The sequence below is a fragment of the Schistosoma haematobium genome, chromosome 3 (assembly GCF_000699445.3).
Source record: "Schistosoma haematobium chromosome 3, whole genome shotgun sequence".
Lineage (NCBI taxonomy): Eukaryota > Metazoa > Platyhelminthes > Trematoda > Strigeidida > Schistosomatidae > Schistosoma > Schistosoma haematobium.
Genome location: NC_067198.1, coordinates 25,043,643 through 25,060,342, shown reverse-complemented (window position 1 = coordinate 25,060,342; position 16,700 = coordinate 25,043,643). Strand labels below are relative to the sequence as shown.

Here is a 16,700-nt window from a genome sequence, read left to right as displayed (position 1 = left end):
ATGCATGAATGTAATTATAAACGGCAAAAATGAAAATGAAGACGCATGGCTTCGATGTAAATATCAACCAAATAAGCAATATTGGATAAAGGAAAAAAATTATATGAAGGAGTGCATTTACCCGGTGGAAAAGCACCGATTTGATTATCTTTCATATTTAATTTAGTTAAATTTGATGCTCGTGAAAATATACCAAACGGTATTCGAGTTATTTGATTGTACTCCATATTGAGAGACTGAAGTTTGAGACATATTTTTTTGGAAAAAATAAAGAAAGGAATTTATTAGTTGAATCGAATTTATGATGAATGAAAATGGAAAATAACAAAACGATTGACATGAATGAGCTAACGAAGTGATAGATTTATAGGCATCAATGCAAAGGTTGGGTAAAAGGTTACTAATAAATATATTTTTTGCTATATCCCAATGAGTAGAAAAATTCTATTAGGTGACTTAATGTAAGCCACTTCTTCAAAGTAAATAAATAACCGGAATAAATTAACACAAGTTTAAATAAAACAAAAGAAGTGATAGATTATGACAAACAATAATAATAACACTGATATAAATTGATACTTGTTATTAATTGAGTAATATGGAGATAGAAGCACTAGACGGCTATTTCGTCCTATTGTGGGACTCCTCAACAGTGTGCACCAAAGATCCCGCCCGCGGGATTCAAACTCAGGGCTTTCGGTCTCGCGCGCGAACACTCAACTTCTAGACCATCCGATTCTGAGCCATTTCAAGCTGGAAAAGGTCAAGTGTGATTTCTAAACCCAGGTTAACATTTTGTTACGCATCAACATATGAAGGCTTATGTGATTATATTTCTGAAGTCTAAATAGTCCGAATTGTCGACAGAGATTGATGATCGATTCAATCTTGAATATACTTACGACGGAAATGCTCAGTTACGAACAATAAAAGTATTAAAATAGATGTGATCAAACTAAGCACATAACTTAAAATATTCTTACCGAACACTATTGATAAATAATACTTTAAATACAAGCTTAATGAAAGATTATAGAACATAACTAACTTGTATTGAAGTAAATTGCTGAGGACCACCAGATGGAAAAATATTAAAATAATTTCTTGACAATGTCACACAGGAAACTTTTTTCAAATGTGTTAGCAGTCCCTCCTTGTGAATAATTTAATGACAACAAAAAAAGAACGAATAGAATAAATTGTCCTTAGGAAAATATTGATAATAAAGGATAAACAAACACTAAAAAATGTATTGGACAATATTTTCATGATTTTTTATATTTAAATAAAGATAGGAAAGGCTAGTCTTTCAAAAATGATAAAATGATCATTTGTAATATATACAGATATTCATTTTGTGAATATATGGAAACAATCAATGAACATGTGATGTAATAGAAATATTTTAATACTACCTTTTATATTACTGTGAATAATAACAATGAAAATTGTGTAACATTTTGTCGCATCTTGTTGTCGTTCTTCAAATCTAAAAAAGTTTTTCCTTAACCCACATACAGTAAGATAAATCTTTTATATTCGATAATACTAAGAACAAATAAAATTCATCTTTCTGATTAATGGAACGCAAACATAGAGATTGAGTAGCTAAGTCATTTGATGTTTGTTTTCTGCAAATGAATATTTTTCAGAGATCCATCACTAATTCATATCGGAATCCCATTCACGAACAATATAAAATGACCTACTTAAATGTCTAAAATGATAATAATAACAATTTATAACGAAAAAAGGTTCGACTTAATGTATGTACAATCACTTTTGATGTAAAACAACAAATGTAATAGATACAGATGTGAAGTTCTCATCAGTATTCTATTTAAAAAAAAACTATTAAAATTTTATGCTTTTATTTGAATACGTTTATTCAATTTGTAAATTAATGAAAATGTGTATGCAGCCAACCAACCAGCTTTAATTGTTTTAATAATAATTCTCGAGAGAGTTTATTGTTCATCTTCTTTATTTTTTGAAATATAACTTTGTTGATGATTTATTCGAACAGACAGTTTTTATGTTATTGTACCGGTAACAAAATAATTCCTTAAATGAAAGTAACCTTTTTCATAACCATTAGTTTTTAAAAACAATTTCATGTATATATTGTGTATGGGTCTCACTTTCTCTAAAATAGTTGAATTCAATATAGAATGTTTACGCAAAGATAACAAACACGGAAAAAAATAAAAAGGGGAACTCAATGAAGAATATTTACACTTACCGGTAATTGCCAAATATTGTTGCCTTCAATATTTAATTCTAAGAGATTTGTACAAAGTGCTAACGAATCTGGTAATGATTCCAAGTGATTATATCTGCAGAGAATAAAATGTATAAATAAAGCAATTAGTAAACAAGAAATACAGTTCAGTAAACATCTATCTGTCTACTAAATTATGCGAAACAATGAATCTTTGAGAAAGGAATGTTAACAGAGGTAGGGAAAACTCTGAATATTTAGAAATATGCGTAAAAAAAGTTCAGAAGTAAAATGATTTGAAATGGTTTTGAGGAAACATTGTATTTTATTGTAGAGTACTAAACTATGGTTTTTTTTAATGCGTAAACTGTTGCTTAAGCAACATGAAACAAAAAAAGAATTACGCTTGAAACAGGAGAATAAGAACAAAAAACAAATCTAGCCGGAATCCGATTAATAATATAGTGTCAGAGTACAAGAATTTCACGACGTTTTATGAAATTTAAAGTGATTAAACTAAACTTGAAATTATTGACTGTTCTATTTTCTTTTATTAATGGAGGAGATAATCAGTCTTCATGAGGAATTAATACCCTAATCAATAAACCAAAAATAGCCTGAATGAACTTTTCAGATATAAAAACATTCCTTTTATCGTTAGAAATAAATAAGTTTCATACTTCGAAAACTTTTGCAACTAAAATGTTTACTTTTTCGGGTTAACTTACGCTTGTGGATAAACATTTTCACTTATGATTTTCAATAGGCTTAAATTCATATTTAAACTAACACATCTAAATCTATAGTAAGTAATATACACTAAGGTTAGAAGAATGATTCGTAATTACAATAAACTACTGAAAAACTCAATAATGCTGAATTTAAGTCATTTATAAAGTGACACTTTTAATGCTATAATCCAGTAAATAATTATCAGAGATTCATGTCAGTATCTTAAATACAAAAGATTTGAGAATTTTTTTATGCAACGGCATTCCTGCTGTGGCTAAGTAGTAGAAACAGCTCTTTAGAAAGGAAACATATTTGTTCAACACTGTTCAACCTTGAACAGACGACCATCGACAATGATGAAATTCAAATATCATTTGAAAAACAATGAATTATTAATTTTTGGACAAATATTTCTGGAACAATATTGTAAAACTATTAAAAATGTAAGCATAAACACGATTTTTTTCGAAACAAGTGAATGTTAACCAAGGAAACAGAAAAACTAATTTGACAATTAATCACATATAAATAAACTATAGAAAGAGAAATGCAAACATATTTCATAATAACTAAAACTAACTTCAAGCCAATATTTTCTAACATTTTTAAATCACCAATTGTATTCGGTAGCGAACGTAGTTCATTATGTTGTAAGCTTAATGTGCACAATTTTTGACAATGACCAATTTCTTCATTTTATGTAAGAAGAAAAGAGACAGAGAGAACAAAAAACAATATTGAGACGAAATGAGCATACATATTTAAAATAACACAATATAGACAATAATTTTCTTTAAGAATTACATCTATCACTAATTGAATGGGATTAGATCATATGAGAAATACAAGGAGATCTGAATAGTTATCATATTTTTTAGCTGCTACTCAAGAGTATCCCTTTATTGTTACCTTATCCACTAAATTTAAATTATAAATTCCCAAAAAATAAATTTTAATGAAAGTAACTTCCTATTTAAATGTAATCAGCATATATGGAGTACATAGGCTAGATGTATTATAATTTATTTCTAATTTAATAAATATTTTATATTACAGTAATGGAAAAACATTAATGATAATGATTGTTTAATACACATAAACATTAAACTGTATCACTTAAATAGTATTTTAATTAATACATATTTATACAGGATCTTTTATTTATAGTTGACTAAATTTTGCATAGATTTGATTATCTGTATGGCGATATGGTGAATTATACTTTGATCAAAGTGTACAAACTACATGTACTCGAATAATAATAATAAAATTAATAATAATAATAATGATAATATTAATAGTAATAATAATAATAATAATTGGGAGTGCAGATTCACACCTTGATTCATCGACTTCACTTTGAACAAATAAAATCAAGTTACAAACAACAACAAATCACGTAAGAAGAACTTGAGTCGAATTACTAAATTAGTGTGTATTTTTGAGGTACAGAAAGGCCAAGAAAACTATGTAGATATATATACATATATATTTAACGAGGAGCCAAAAAGTGAAATAATATGAAAATAGTTTACATAACCACAGAACTTCAGATAAAGATCTTAAAGAATATTTTATTAAATGCGTTGTACATTTGCTTAAGTTGATTTTTATTCTCTGGGATATGGTCTGAAACCTTAGAAGAAATTGTGATATTCACCCGAAATGAAGAACACAACGAATGAGTTTTTAAATATAATGAAAAATCATCGAGTGGTTTTCTGATTTTCCATTTGCTGTTGACATTCTTCATATACTGAATAAATTCATTAAGAATTCGCAGAATAGAGATATTTTTGGACATAAACTATGTATAGAAGTTAAAGCACTAGAAAACAAACTCAATCTACTATCTGAGCACGCTGAGAAATCCATGCATTCTTATTTCCTAGCATTTTAGTAAACAACCAGTCTCACTGAAATCTGATCAGAAAGATATCTGTCAGAGTATGATATATCCACTACAATTGAGCTTGCTGACTATTCTATTTTCTGCAGACAAATGGACATCTTAGCTTAAAAACATACTGAAATTTTATATATCCGCCCCACCACAGTTAGGTATTTATGTTCATGTAGTCCTTGACCGAAAATATTTGCCCATCAGTCATTTAGAACATAATCTTAGCATACATATTAGGTAATTCTGTTGAAGTTTAGGATAGATTTTGTTTAGAAATTACAAAAACAACTTAACAGTATGCATATCATTATGTTGACTGATAATACATTCGAAAATCTAATTCAAGAGATGTATGAAACGAAAATCTTGGAAATTTCTTATACGAATTTATAAAATCTTGAATAAAAAAGTCAAGTTATTTTGTATACCACGCTAATGCCCAAACACTCATGATTCAATAAAAATAAGTGGTTCCAAGTGTTGATCATTCTCCTTATCCTGTGTATTAATTAGTAAGATTAATAGCAATTACGTTAGTATCTAAACAGATTCTGTCAAATTTCAAATAAGTACTGTTAGAGTTCTAGCGAGCTTCAATATATAGAATATATCACAGTACATTATCAAATACACACGATGTGATGACAGCCAAATTTCACCTAATTAAACAATTTTGGGTTATGCCCTGAACATATTCATGAAATATCAGTCTTAGAAAAGTAAGGGATATAGGTGATGCAATAAGTAGGATGATGTAATTAACTATGAAGCATATATGATGATTAAAATATATGTGAATAAATAAATCAACTCACTTTCAGATAATTGCTCCAAATGATTATGTGAAACATCTAATGTAATCAAATTGGTCAATTGACCGATACCAGGATCAGCTGGAAGTGTATGGATTTTATTCTCTCGTAAACTAAGAACTTGAAGCTTCTGTTTAAAGCAAAATAATAAGGAAAAAACTGATAAAAGTTCTGATTTTAATTTTACAAAAAAATAAAGATAAATTACACCATCAACATAATGCAACAGCAGTTCGATGATTAACTCCCTTGATTTTTAACACAAATGAATTACTGAACTTGAATACTGGTCATATAAAAGAACCGTAACCAAAGAGCGAATGAATAAAAATGCAGCTGATTCTTGTGTCAATTCAAAGTGACAAAAATGCATTTTCTTACAATGAAATAAAATTCATTTTGATAAACCAATGGGAAGACCAAGTTTACAATAATTATGTGGTATATTAGCGCATCACAGTTTGAACAATCTGATCACACACTCATTTGCTTAGGTATATATATATAGGTTAACTAGACAAATTGTAGTATGAGAGAAAAACAATGTGATAAATCAATAATAACAGCGTCAGTCTAGTGCAAGTACAAATCGTTTCCAAACAAACAAAAAGGGTTTGAAATTCTATATAGATGTCCCAAAAAACCTAACTATTCACCCTAGACAACCTTTGCATAAAACCATAAAGGCTGAGCTAAGATTAATCTTATAACCTTTGTCCAACTTTGTTTGGCAATGGTGGAAGATGGGTGTTTGTCAATAGTTTTGAATAAATCATTTTATTGTATGCTTTCACGAAAGCAAAATCATACCTATTCATCATGATGAAATCAAGTTTATAACTGATACCTAACTTTAAGGAATTAGTAATTCAGGGGAAGAGTAAATTCAATTTTAGTGAAACTGCTAGACACTTTTATCTTTAATAAAAGGGAGATCAGTAACTTGAAACTTGTGGGTTTTGAATATTCGCATTTAAAAGGATCCCCTCAAATTCATAAAACTAACAGCCCTCTACCACCAATTTTATCCACGTGTCAATTGCCTACCTATAATCTAACTATGTGGCTAACGAAACTATTGAACCATATTCGAAGTCGTTAGTGGAAGGATTCACCGAGAGATTTCAAGTTGGTCGATCAATTATGCAACATTAATATGAAGAAAACGGCAGTATATCCTATTGATATGAGCTCCTTGGCTACGAAAGCATCCTTGAAAACGATATGATATCCTATCTTACATGATCATATATTTTAAATAATCTTCAATTACCTATTACTTTAACATTTCATTGGTTCCAGAATTATTTACTGACCATATTGTTGTAGTATGATAAGCAAAACTAGTCATTATCTAAGACCGGTATGAATAGAATGTTATTTTCACGTACCTTAGGCAAACCAAATAGTCTTATTGTCATTATACCTGTCAACTTCAGCACTTCAAACAGGATTTCTGAAATTAAACTTTGTTGTATAATCTTTTCTAGTTGATCTATGAGTTATCTTTTAACTTTGTCTACCATGTGGTTCTTGATCATCAGTTTTTTAAGTTTACATGCAAAATCAAAAAAAATCTTAATGAATATGTTATGAAGAAATGATATTTTACATCATGATTTTAACGAAAAGAAATATTGTAATAACGAAAATGATACGTTTTATTACGGAAAGAGTGCGATCATCGTTGTGTTTTTTTTTTTTAAATCGTGAAAATTATCATCACAAAATATGCATCCAAATGATCTAGGGTCTTATTGTTATAGACCAAATGATCAAAGATAAACATATACAAACTAACAGAAATCTTAATAGATAAACAAACATACGCACATAACAAGAATGAACTGTGATTGGTTAATAACTAATGATTACAAAAGCTATTCAATCAATTAAAATATTGTAAAATGAATGGTATAATAAATGTGGCTGTCTATCCAGGGTATGATAAATATAATGGTAATAGAAGTCATGAGATAATTTTAATACAAAACATCTAGGTTAGCTACGTTTGTTGCTTCAAAAATATGTAAATAATCGAAATGACTAAATCAATAACAATAAACAAGTTAGCCATAGAGAATTACAGTGCGGATCTGCCGATAATAATAATAATGACAATATTCATATTAATTTAAAACAATTAGTCCCTTGGATAAATTCCGATAATGCAATGAGAAGACGTAGTTTATCAGAATTATGTGATATATTTGCGCAATACATTTCGAACAATCTGATCATATATATATATATATATATATATATATATATATATATATATATATATATATATATATATTGAAGTAGAGACGAAGCTCTTGACTGATACGTTAATGAATAATGGTTATTGTTTGATGTTCATAAACCGCTGAAAGGGTTGCAATACGATTAGACCTATGACGCTTTTGGCATCCAATAAGCAACTTTACATTATGTTACCATTCAGAGGCGACTCAAATAGTCTCATTTTGAAACGGAGACTTAAATTGGCCATCAACCGGACATTTTATACAGCTCAACTTATCATTATCGAAAAGGCAAAGTCTATGTTTCACCAAAAGCCCAAACAGCACGAAAGCGATTGTGTCACATCCCATTGTGTCTATCAATTTACATGTAGCTGCAGAAACAAATGAATTCCAATGGTCCAATAAGATCACAGACATCATCCTCCATTGCGAAACATTTGATTGAGATTGGTCATAAGTTTGAAATCAAGTCAGCATTTATAGTGTTATACAAAAGCCTTCAAAGACGTATACTACGGCTTATTGAAGCCATGGCTATATGGAAATTGAAATCCCCTTTATGCGTTCAGAAACAATTTGTCCTTACACTTAACCTACCCTGGTAATACTGATTTATTATCTAGAGTGGTAATCACATTTATTTTTGTGTACTTTGTTTTTCTTTCTTTGTTATGGCTTACCTTTAACCTGTCTAGTTGACCTCTTAATTTAGATATAGAAATATCTTAACAAGTATATGTGTGATCAGATTGTTCGAAATGTATTGCGCAAATATATCACATAATTCTGATAAACTTCCTCTTCTCATTGCATTATCGAAACTCATATTGATAATAATGATAAAAGTTACAAAGCCGAATTAGTAGTAATATTAAGATGATTTTAAAATGACTTTTAAAAAAAACTAATTCGGTGGTAACGCTTCAGACTAGGAAGCTGAGTGACACACATATGTTTGGGTCGCACAGATAACATCGATTCCCTTAAGATTTAGAGTACTCTTTGCTGACAAATGCCGATTAGCACAAAGCTTAGGTCAAAGAGAGCTTCCTGTCGACTACTTCCAACCACATCACACATAAATATAACGAACGTGATTTCGAGTCACTTATACTAGTGACTACATTGTGACTTAATGGATAGAAATCGATCAACAACAAAGGATTTGACAAAAATGAAATTGGTTGCTATTCAGCGATCAATGGATTCTAATGCTGACTTATGTTCGAATTATATACACTAGATCATATTTATGTAGTATTTACTTTTAACATCCAAATAAGATTGCTTACTGACCTTTCATATATGTTTAAATCAAATACCACCTTTCATTAAAATGTTGTAATAAACTTTTGAGAAAATGAAAAATATGTTCAAATAAGAACAAAAAAACAAGCAATAAAAAGCCTTTTTTTAAATTCGATTTTTCTTACGGTTAAATATTTAATTTCTTCATCCACTACACGAATTCGATTGAAACGTAGAAATAAATGTGTTAAGTTATGTAGTTTATAAACAACTTGAGGGATTTCACATAATTTATTATGTCTTATATCTAATACACGTAATTGTGTACATTGTGCTAATGTTTCTGGTAGATCACTTAATGAATTCTCTTGTACCATTAAAATTTCCAATGCAAACAATGTGCCAATTTCATCTAAACATATAAAACAAAAAAAGTGGAAAGGAAAGTAATGAAAGAAAACAACACAAGCATATGTAACACATCAGACAGATCAACAATAAATAAAGCAATTCGCCTATATTCCCAAAAAATGTGTACAAAATGTAACGTGAACACAACTGCGTGTACATATATTTCAGTAGAAAAACACTACACCTGGTTAGTGGAAAAAAGGTGCGAAATTACAAATAATACAAAATATACAGGTATTTTAATTTTAGAAGGTACAAGCATATGCATTATTAAAATCACAAGCTCATCTAGGTTAGGAAAACACTGAAAACCGGGGAGTACTAGACAGCCATTTCATCCTAGTATGGGGCTCCTCAATAGTGCAAATTCATGATCTAGAAACCAGGAACGGAACCCAAGATCTCCGGTTTTACGCATAAATAATAACGGTGCTTCCAGGTTTTCAATAGTTATATAACTTAGATTGGTATGTCATTTCAATGAAACTCTACAACCCAATATTAACGTATATGCATCATTGATAGTAATAGACCATAAATGTGTCATTGCAGTATCAGTGGTCTGGTGTAATCACTAAGTAACACAGAGGTTTAACTTTGACGATACATTTTTGAAGCAGACTTTTCATGGTATCCAGGGATATTAGTAGACAGTAAAAGACTATGAACGGCTAGACTAAAACGTTACATCAGTTCATAAAGTTATAGGTTGTTGGTTATAGACATATCGATTGGTTAAGAATTTTTATGAAGATACTGAGATAACCAAACTTTAGGTGACACTAATTAGTCACTGAGTTGTACTTAGTGTCATGTTATTATTTAGTTCTTAATGCTGATACTAAAATCTGCTATTCATCATGTTTGAAGTAAAAAGTTAAGAGGACTGATATACGGCTGCAATTCGTTTTTATGTTATGCAATAATGCGGAATCAGCGGAAAGCCCTAAACTTACATTTGATGCTACTTACAGCTGTCAGAAAGAGGATCATTTTAATGTCGAGGAAGCTAATGCCTGTTATAGGACTGCAATTTCCACATTAACTGACCACGGAGTAACAGCTAATGTCATGGTCGTCCAGACCTCAGTGATAATAGAATTCAACCGATTACATTACAACGTATGTATCTTCAAATATGAAAATGCCATGAAGATTTAATACAATGAAGCAAACACCACCGTTATTATTATTACTATTCACAAAACAGACAAATAAAGAAAAACATGAAAATTATGTAACACAAATTGTTTAACATACACACACGCATAAAACAAGTGCTTACTCGGCAAATTCACTAATTTATTGCAATATAGATAAAGTTCTTTTAGATGATGTGCGACATCACGTATTGATGGTGGTAGAAAGTGTAATTGACCTTTAGTTAAGTCTAAACGTGTAGTATTCTCCTCACGACAACGATTAATTTCTCTGATAGCATCCTTTTATACATATACAAATAAACAAGCATTTTCAAAATTATAATGAGGTTTTGTTTCGTCAGTTCACATTCATTATGATCATTTTGTGTGTAAATGTTTGTAAGCGTTTGGGAGGGCGAAAGAAGGCAAAATGGATCACATGACAGGAAAGTACGACAAAGAAAAATAATAGAGCGTTAATAATAAAAAGGTGAGAATATTAAATGAAGATTAAATCAATTCAAGATTATGGTTCCGCTAACCTTAGAATTTACTTGTTCCGCCAAAAAACCATATGCATATAATATTATGTGAAGATGATATGTAAAAACAAACCGAACTGAGAAAGTTTTGTTGTTTATAATGCAGATTTATGAAAGTTTATTCATACATAAATTCTATTGAAATTTTCAATAAAATAAGCAAGTAAATAGAAATTGTCATTAAATTAGAATAGAATAGTTTCAGGGATAGATTAGACAGTGTCGAAAAAATATTTATGATATTAATTTTGATTTGCTTTTAGCACTAACTGATGGATTTTAAAGTCTGTCACTTTTTACCAGTCAAAACAAACCTATAATGTCAGAGTAATGGTCACAGTAATTGTATTGTCAGGTTTATTTTGGTTAATAAAAAATAGTCATCCACACAAAAGTATGAACAGGAACATTTATTATAACACACTGAAGGGGAAATCAAATTCTATTGTGGAATACATACTAACTCATGTCCATCACTGTGTAGAAGTATAAAATTGATAATCTGCTTTTCCCCAAGTTAGTACATTTAAATATTTAAGGCTCTAAGTGATACCAGTTTTTCAAGACCATAAATGCAATTCACAGAATTTCCAATATCACGTAAAACTTCACAACAAAAAGTAGGACTCACCTAAACAACACTATTAAACTCATATCTGGTTCCCCTTTCATAGTTATGAACAAGAGGAACCCTGAATAACTCTGAAAATGCATTAAACTAACCATCTATTAAAATATACATTGCAATACGCATGAAAATATACTATAATGGTACAATGGGCTACATAAATTTAGTCGTCAAAGGAGTAGAGAGTCAGTTTCTATGATAGCATAGAGAATAATTTTCGTGAACTTTTGAATTTAATATCGAATTCAATTTCTGCAAAATTTCTGTATTAATGAATAAAGCTGGATTGTTTCCACTAAGTGAATGGATGTAAGAACTGAAATACATAAAAGCAGATTAGACGGCCCATTTTTAACCATTTTATCATGAATCTGAACTCTCCTCTACTAACATTTTGATAGTCAGGCATTAGAATACATATTTATCCAAGGGGTATAACTTAATCTATAACACAAATTCTATGTAGTAGTCAATCGTCATTATTATTATTTATAACTCCTCCTAGACCAAAAAATTCTACGCTAGTTGTTTTTTTAATTCTCACAGTGATACTACGAGCTGAACATCTCGTCTTACAACTAAAATAGTTTGAACCGGCGTATATTCATTTTTATAGCTTATTTATGAATTGAATTCTATCTAAATAAAAACATAGGAAAATGGAAAATTTAAGAACAAAAAATCATCTCGCATTAAAAATCTAAGTAAAGCTGTCAAGAACTTATTTCCTACACTACTGGAATAAGTTTGTAACTAGATTTTTAAGAAGGGATTAGTTGTTTAACTTTAACTTCCAGTATACTAAAAAGTAGCGATCAACCGATGTAGGCACTAAACTACTGTAAAAATGAATGGTATCAATAAAAATCGTAAATCAACCATAAATTCATTCGACAGAAATTACTGTATCGAATATTTTTCAAATTGGGTGATTGAGACAGTCTTTAAACATATTCCCATAAAAGACCATTAAGTCTATGTATCAACCAGTTGGTAATACGCAAAGTAAAACTTGGTATGCATCGTTACAAGTTCCCACATCCCATTATCACAGCAAGATGAAATAATCAAGTTAAATCTCACAGTAGTAGAGTTAGTAATAATATTAGTGGCGAAAAAGATTAAACTTCGAAGATATGTTTTCAGATGAAAATATTAAATAGTAAAATGAAGAATTATAAAAGATTTAGAAACTTAGGGAATACAAAGAGTAAATGCACCAGCCCCATTGAGTACAGTTTTGAGCCATTTCACCAGGCGACGCGGACCTCAACCAGATAGTCTACATCTACCTACAAGGTTCAGGCCAATAGCTAGTGATTTCATAAACTGATGTCATACAGAGAAAATCTAGGTAGAACAAATAAACAAACTTTCACAGTTGAGTCTAAGTAGCGAGAAAACGTAACCTCACTTATACTCTGTGTCTAGGTTGTCGTGAAATTTATTTATACAGTTTCTTAAAGAAGGAGCCAATCATTCTTAGCTCGATCTTCATATTCATTAAGATTCATTATGAAAAGCGTTTCCACAGACCCAATATATAGATCGGAAGAGAATGTTAGATATGGAACGTGAGTTTGTGAGACATAGCGCCGGAGATATACTCAGAACAGTCGAAAGATATTCTATGTAGCAAATCTTCGTATAACGTATTATTAACACCCATTTATTAAAACGTCAATTTGTTAACTTATTACCATCTGTAACTTGTAGTATGAATAATGTCTGAATGATTATTTGAAGCTATATTTAGTCGAGAAATATTGCTATTCGTTGTACCTTTCTTTACATTGACTACATTGAGAAATACTATATATATCATCGAAATAATAGAACAATGAAAAATAAACAAGTAAGGTGAACGGGATCGATTAAACGTGGCACGAGACCATGAGGCTGTATGGTAGGGATCCCTTGAACCGAAGTGCGAATTAATTCGAGAACTGAAGAAAAACTAAAAATGCGATTACGTTTTTTCATTAAAAATTATACCATTCAACTTAATAATTAACAAGATTCCTTGTTGGATAAGATATGAGGGTACTATCTATAATCCTAAAGTGGAACCGATTCAAGAACTGTGTTTGGGGCCCGTGTAACCAGATTGTTACTATGAGAGCAGTTGTATCTTCCAGCCTAATTATTATACTATTCATCTATACTGCCTGGAAGAATGACAACGAATATTAATAAAGAAAGGGACCAAAGAGCAACAACCGAGATCTTAGTTGCTATAAAAAGCTATAAAAAAAGACTTTATTTATTTATTTACATACAAAAACATTGGTACAACGAGGCACCAAATACATATGCGCCACACAACAATAAGGCCAGTAGTAGTTATCAGGGATTTGTATAAAGGCTGTGATAATGTCCGAGAAACAAAACAAAACAGGTAGTTTCCTTACAGAGCCATTCCTCAAGTCTTCAACTTAAAAGTCTGATCCATAAGGCAGTGGAGCAACGTTAGGAGATCCAGTTCAAAGTAGTCAGTGACTAAAAATAGATTCATAAGTCATTTATTCTCTCACAATTTTGAAGCCCATGTGCACCATTGGTTCGGAATCACGGTTTTTCAAATCCATTAGGTGGATCCTCCGTGTCCTTTAACCCAGCCGAAATGCCGGAAATTCGCTTTTTGTCCTCTCAATTTCGTAAACAACGCTCCCTCCGAGAGAAGACAGTGAGCAGTACTTCCCTGGCAATGGCTGTATATGCGTGGCCGTGTGAGAGCATTTCGAGAGGGAGGATTGACCCTTCCCATACTTGGCCGCACCAGGGCTTGAATAATCAACAAAAACACGAATTAACTAAACAAAAAAGGGGAAAACAAACTTTTTAAATAAAGAATTAAAATAAACTTACTGAGTCTGTTTTCTTGGTTTTTCTAAGATGTGGTCCACATTGATAGGCTTTTTGGTCACCAGGACGCTGAACAGTAACTTTAACTTTTTTAGGATCAAAAGGAGAGGAGGAACCAACTAGGGAACTTTTCTAAAAGACAAAAATAACAACATAACACATGAACCGAGTTATATATATATATATATATATATAATACTAATGATCAGTATGAATAATTGCAGGTTAATGACATTACTAAATATCAATTGTTAAGTTGAATAGAAAGTAAATACTGTCAAAAACATTTAACGTTAAAAAGTAAACACATTACATGTACGTGAAATTGAAGCAACATTTATAGTTTGAAATAAAAATGAATTAAAAACTATATCAAACCTATGTGGAAGATACTACTTAGTTAACATTGTTAAGAATAATCGATAATTACACAATTTAACTATCCACCTTAGAGAATACAGTATGATCAAGTGCAACATCTATCTGAACTATTATTTAGAAACAATACCACCATTGGTACATCTTACGAAAAAGTCACAGTAAACAAACTAAGTAAAAGCCGTTGAATAATATACACCAAATGTAATGCAGTAAAAACAATAAATATGAATATCATTGAATCGATCAATATCACTATGATCCCTTCTCAGATGTCAGTAATTAATACGCATACAAAACTGGAGGAAAAAATAGTGTGATGTCTAGAGATACAACTTATATGTCTTAAGTAAATTTATGTGTAAAGGAAAGACTGGAAAATTGAAAGCGAAATGCTTACAACATCGAATAATAGTTATTTACTAAGCTTATTTGTCTATGAATTATTGTGACAGAAAATGTAGCTAATCTTTTGATTAGTTAATATTATTAAGATCACTCTAGTAAGCTAGATTTAATTGTCCAAATAACATGTAAATGCATGTGTTTAAAACCTCTATCAATTTATTAAACTTCTAAAAAGTTAATAAGAAAGAGAAATCGATATTTCTCAAACAAAAACAGTTGAAACATCCATTCCAGAAACTGCTGAATACAAACTAATCGACGACTCCATATTACCAAAACTTCTGAACTACTATAATTAACCACCTACAACATATGATACATTCCAACTGGAATCGAACACATTATGATTAACCATTAGAAAGTAACAAGGTAAGTGTGATTAGATTTTTGAACAATGATTATCACTATTAATATCTTAATTAACCTATTTTACTTTTTTTAAAAGTAACTAAAGGTAAAAATGTATTAAAATAATATGATAAATATTTAGTGTGAAACATTTTCAACAATCTGATTATACTTCAATAGTTGGAATCATGAGTCAGTTGAAGCTAGACCACCATGGAAAACCTGGAAGCAATGGACAGCCGTTTCGACTTAGTGTGGGACTCCTCAGCAGTGCGCATCCACGATCCCGTCCCCCGCGAGATTCGAACCCAGGGCCTATCTGATTATGCACCAATTGATAAATTGGTAGGTCGCTAGAAAACTATTATCATATTAAAACATAGATAATATGAATGAATAGCTGTCAATATTTTTGAGAAATTTCTTCAGCATCCAACTCTATCTCCTAATTCGTATCTAATTCACATTATTCTATATATTAAGTAATTTCTCATTTGTAATTACATGATAATCTTTCTCATATCATGTTAATCATATTTATTCTCACCAATAAACTCATGATTTCATTTAACGTATAAATGTAATTAAGTCAACACTTTATATTAGTTATCCCATTATTAAAAATTTTATTTTATTTTACCGTCTTAAATTTACACGCTATAATTATAAACGATATATTTTATCTTAAACCTAACCACTTTTGGGATTATTCACTTGGATATATAATTGTACAACCTGAAAAGAAGTTTGTCGCGAAAAAAACTAGAAGATAGAAACAAAAATTAAGATCGATACTTCTAGGTTAGGTTTCAA

At 30.2% G+C, this 16,700-nt stretch overlaps 1 protein-coding gene across 2 annotated transcripts in view; it reads right to left on the bottom strand.

Annotated features, from left to right (window-relative positions):
• Positions 1 to 16,700, bottom strand: part of SHOC2_1 (soc-2 suppressor of clear) — a 46,081-nt gene that overhangs the window by 18,587 nt on the left and 10,794 nt on the right. The window contains exons 4-11 of one of the 2 annotated variants that reach the window (XM_051213390.1): positions 14,757 to 14,885; positions 10,862 to 11,018; positions 9,351 to 9,577; positions 5,672 to 5,798; positions 3,534 to 3,642; positions 2,243 to 2,336; positions 1,049 to 1,153; positions 122 to 236 (exon numbers count right to left, since the gene is read on the bottom strand). In XM_051213390.1, the coding sequence (XP_051069366.1) occupies positions 122 to 236; positions 1,049 to 1,153; positions 2,243 to 2,336; positions 3,534 to 3,642; positions 5,672 to 5,798; positions 9,351 to 9,577; positions 10,862 to 11,018; positions 14,757 to 14,885 (1,063 nt within the window). Of the gene's footprint in view, positions 1 to 121; positions 237 to 1,048; positions 1,154 to 2,242; positions 2,337 to 3,533; positions 3,643 to 5,671; positions 5,799 to 9,350; positions 9,578 to 10,861; positions 14,886 to 16,700 lie in introns of both variants that reach the window. The other variant, XM_051213389.1, reaches the window with a different exon arrangement.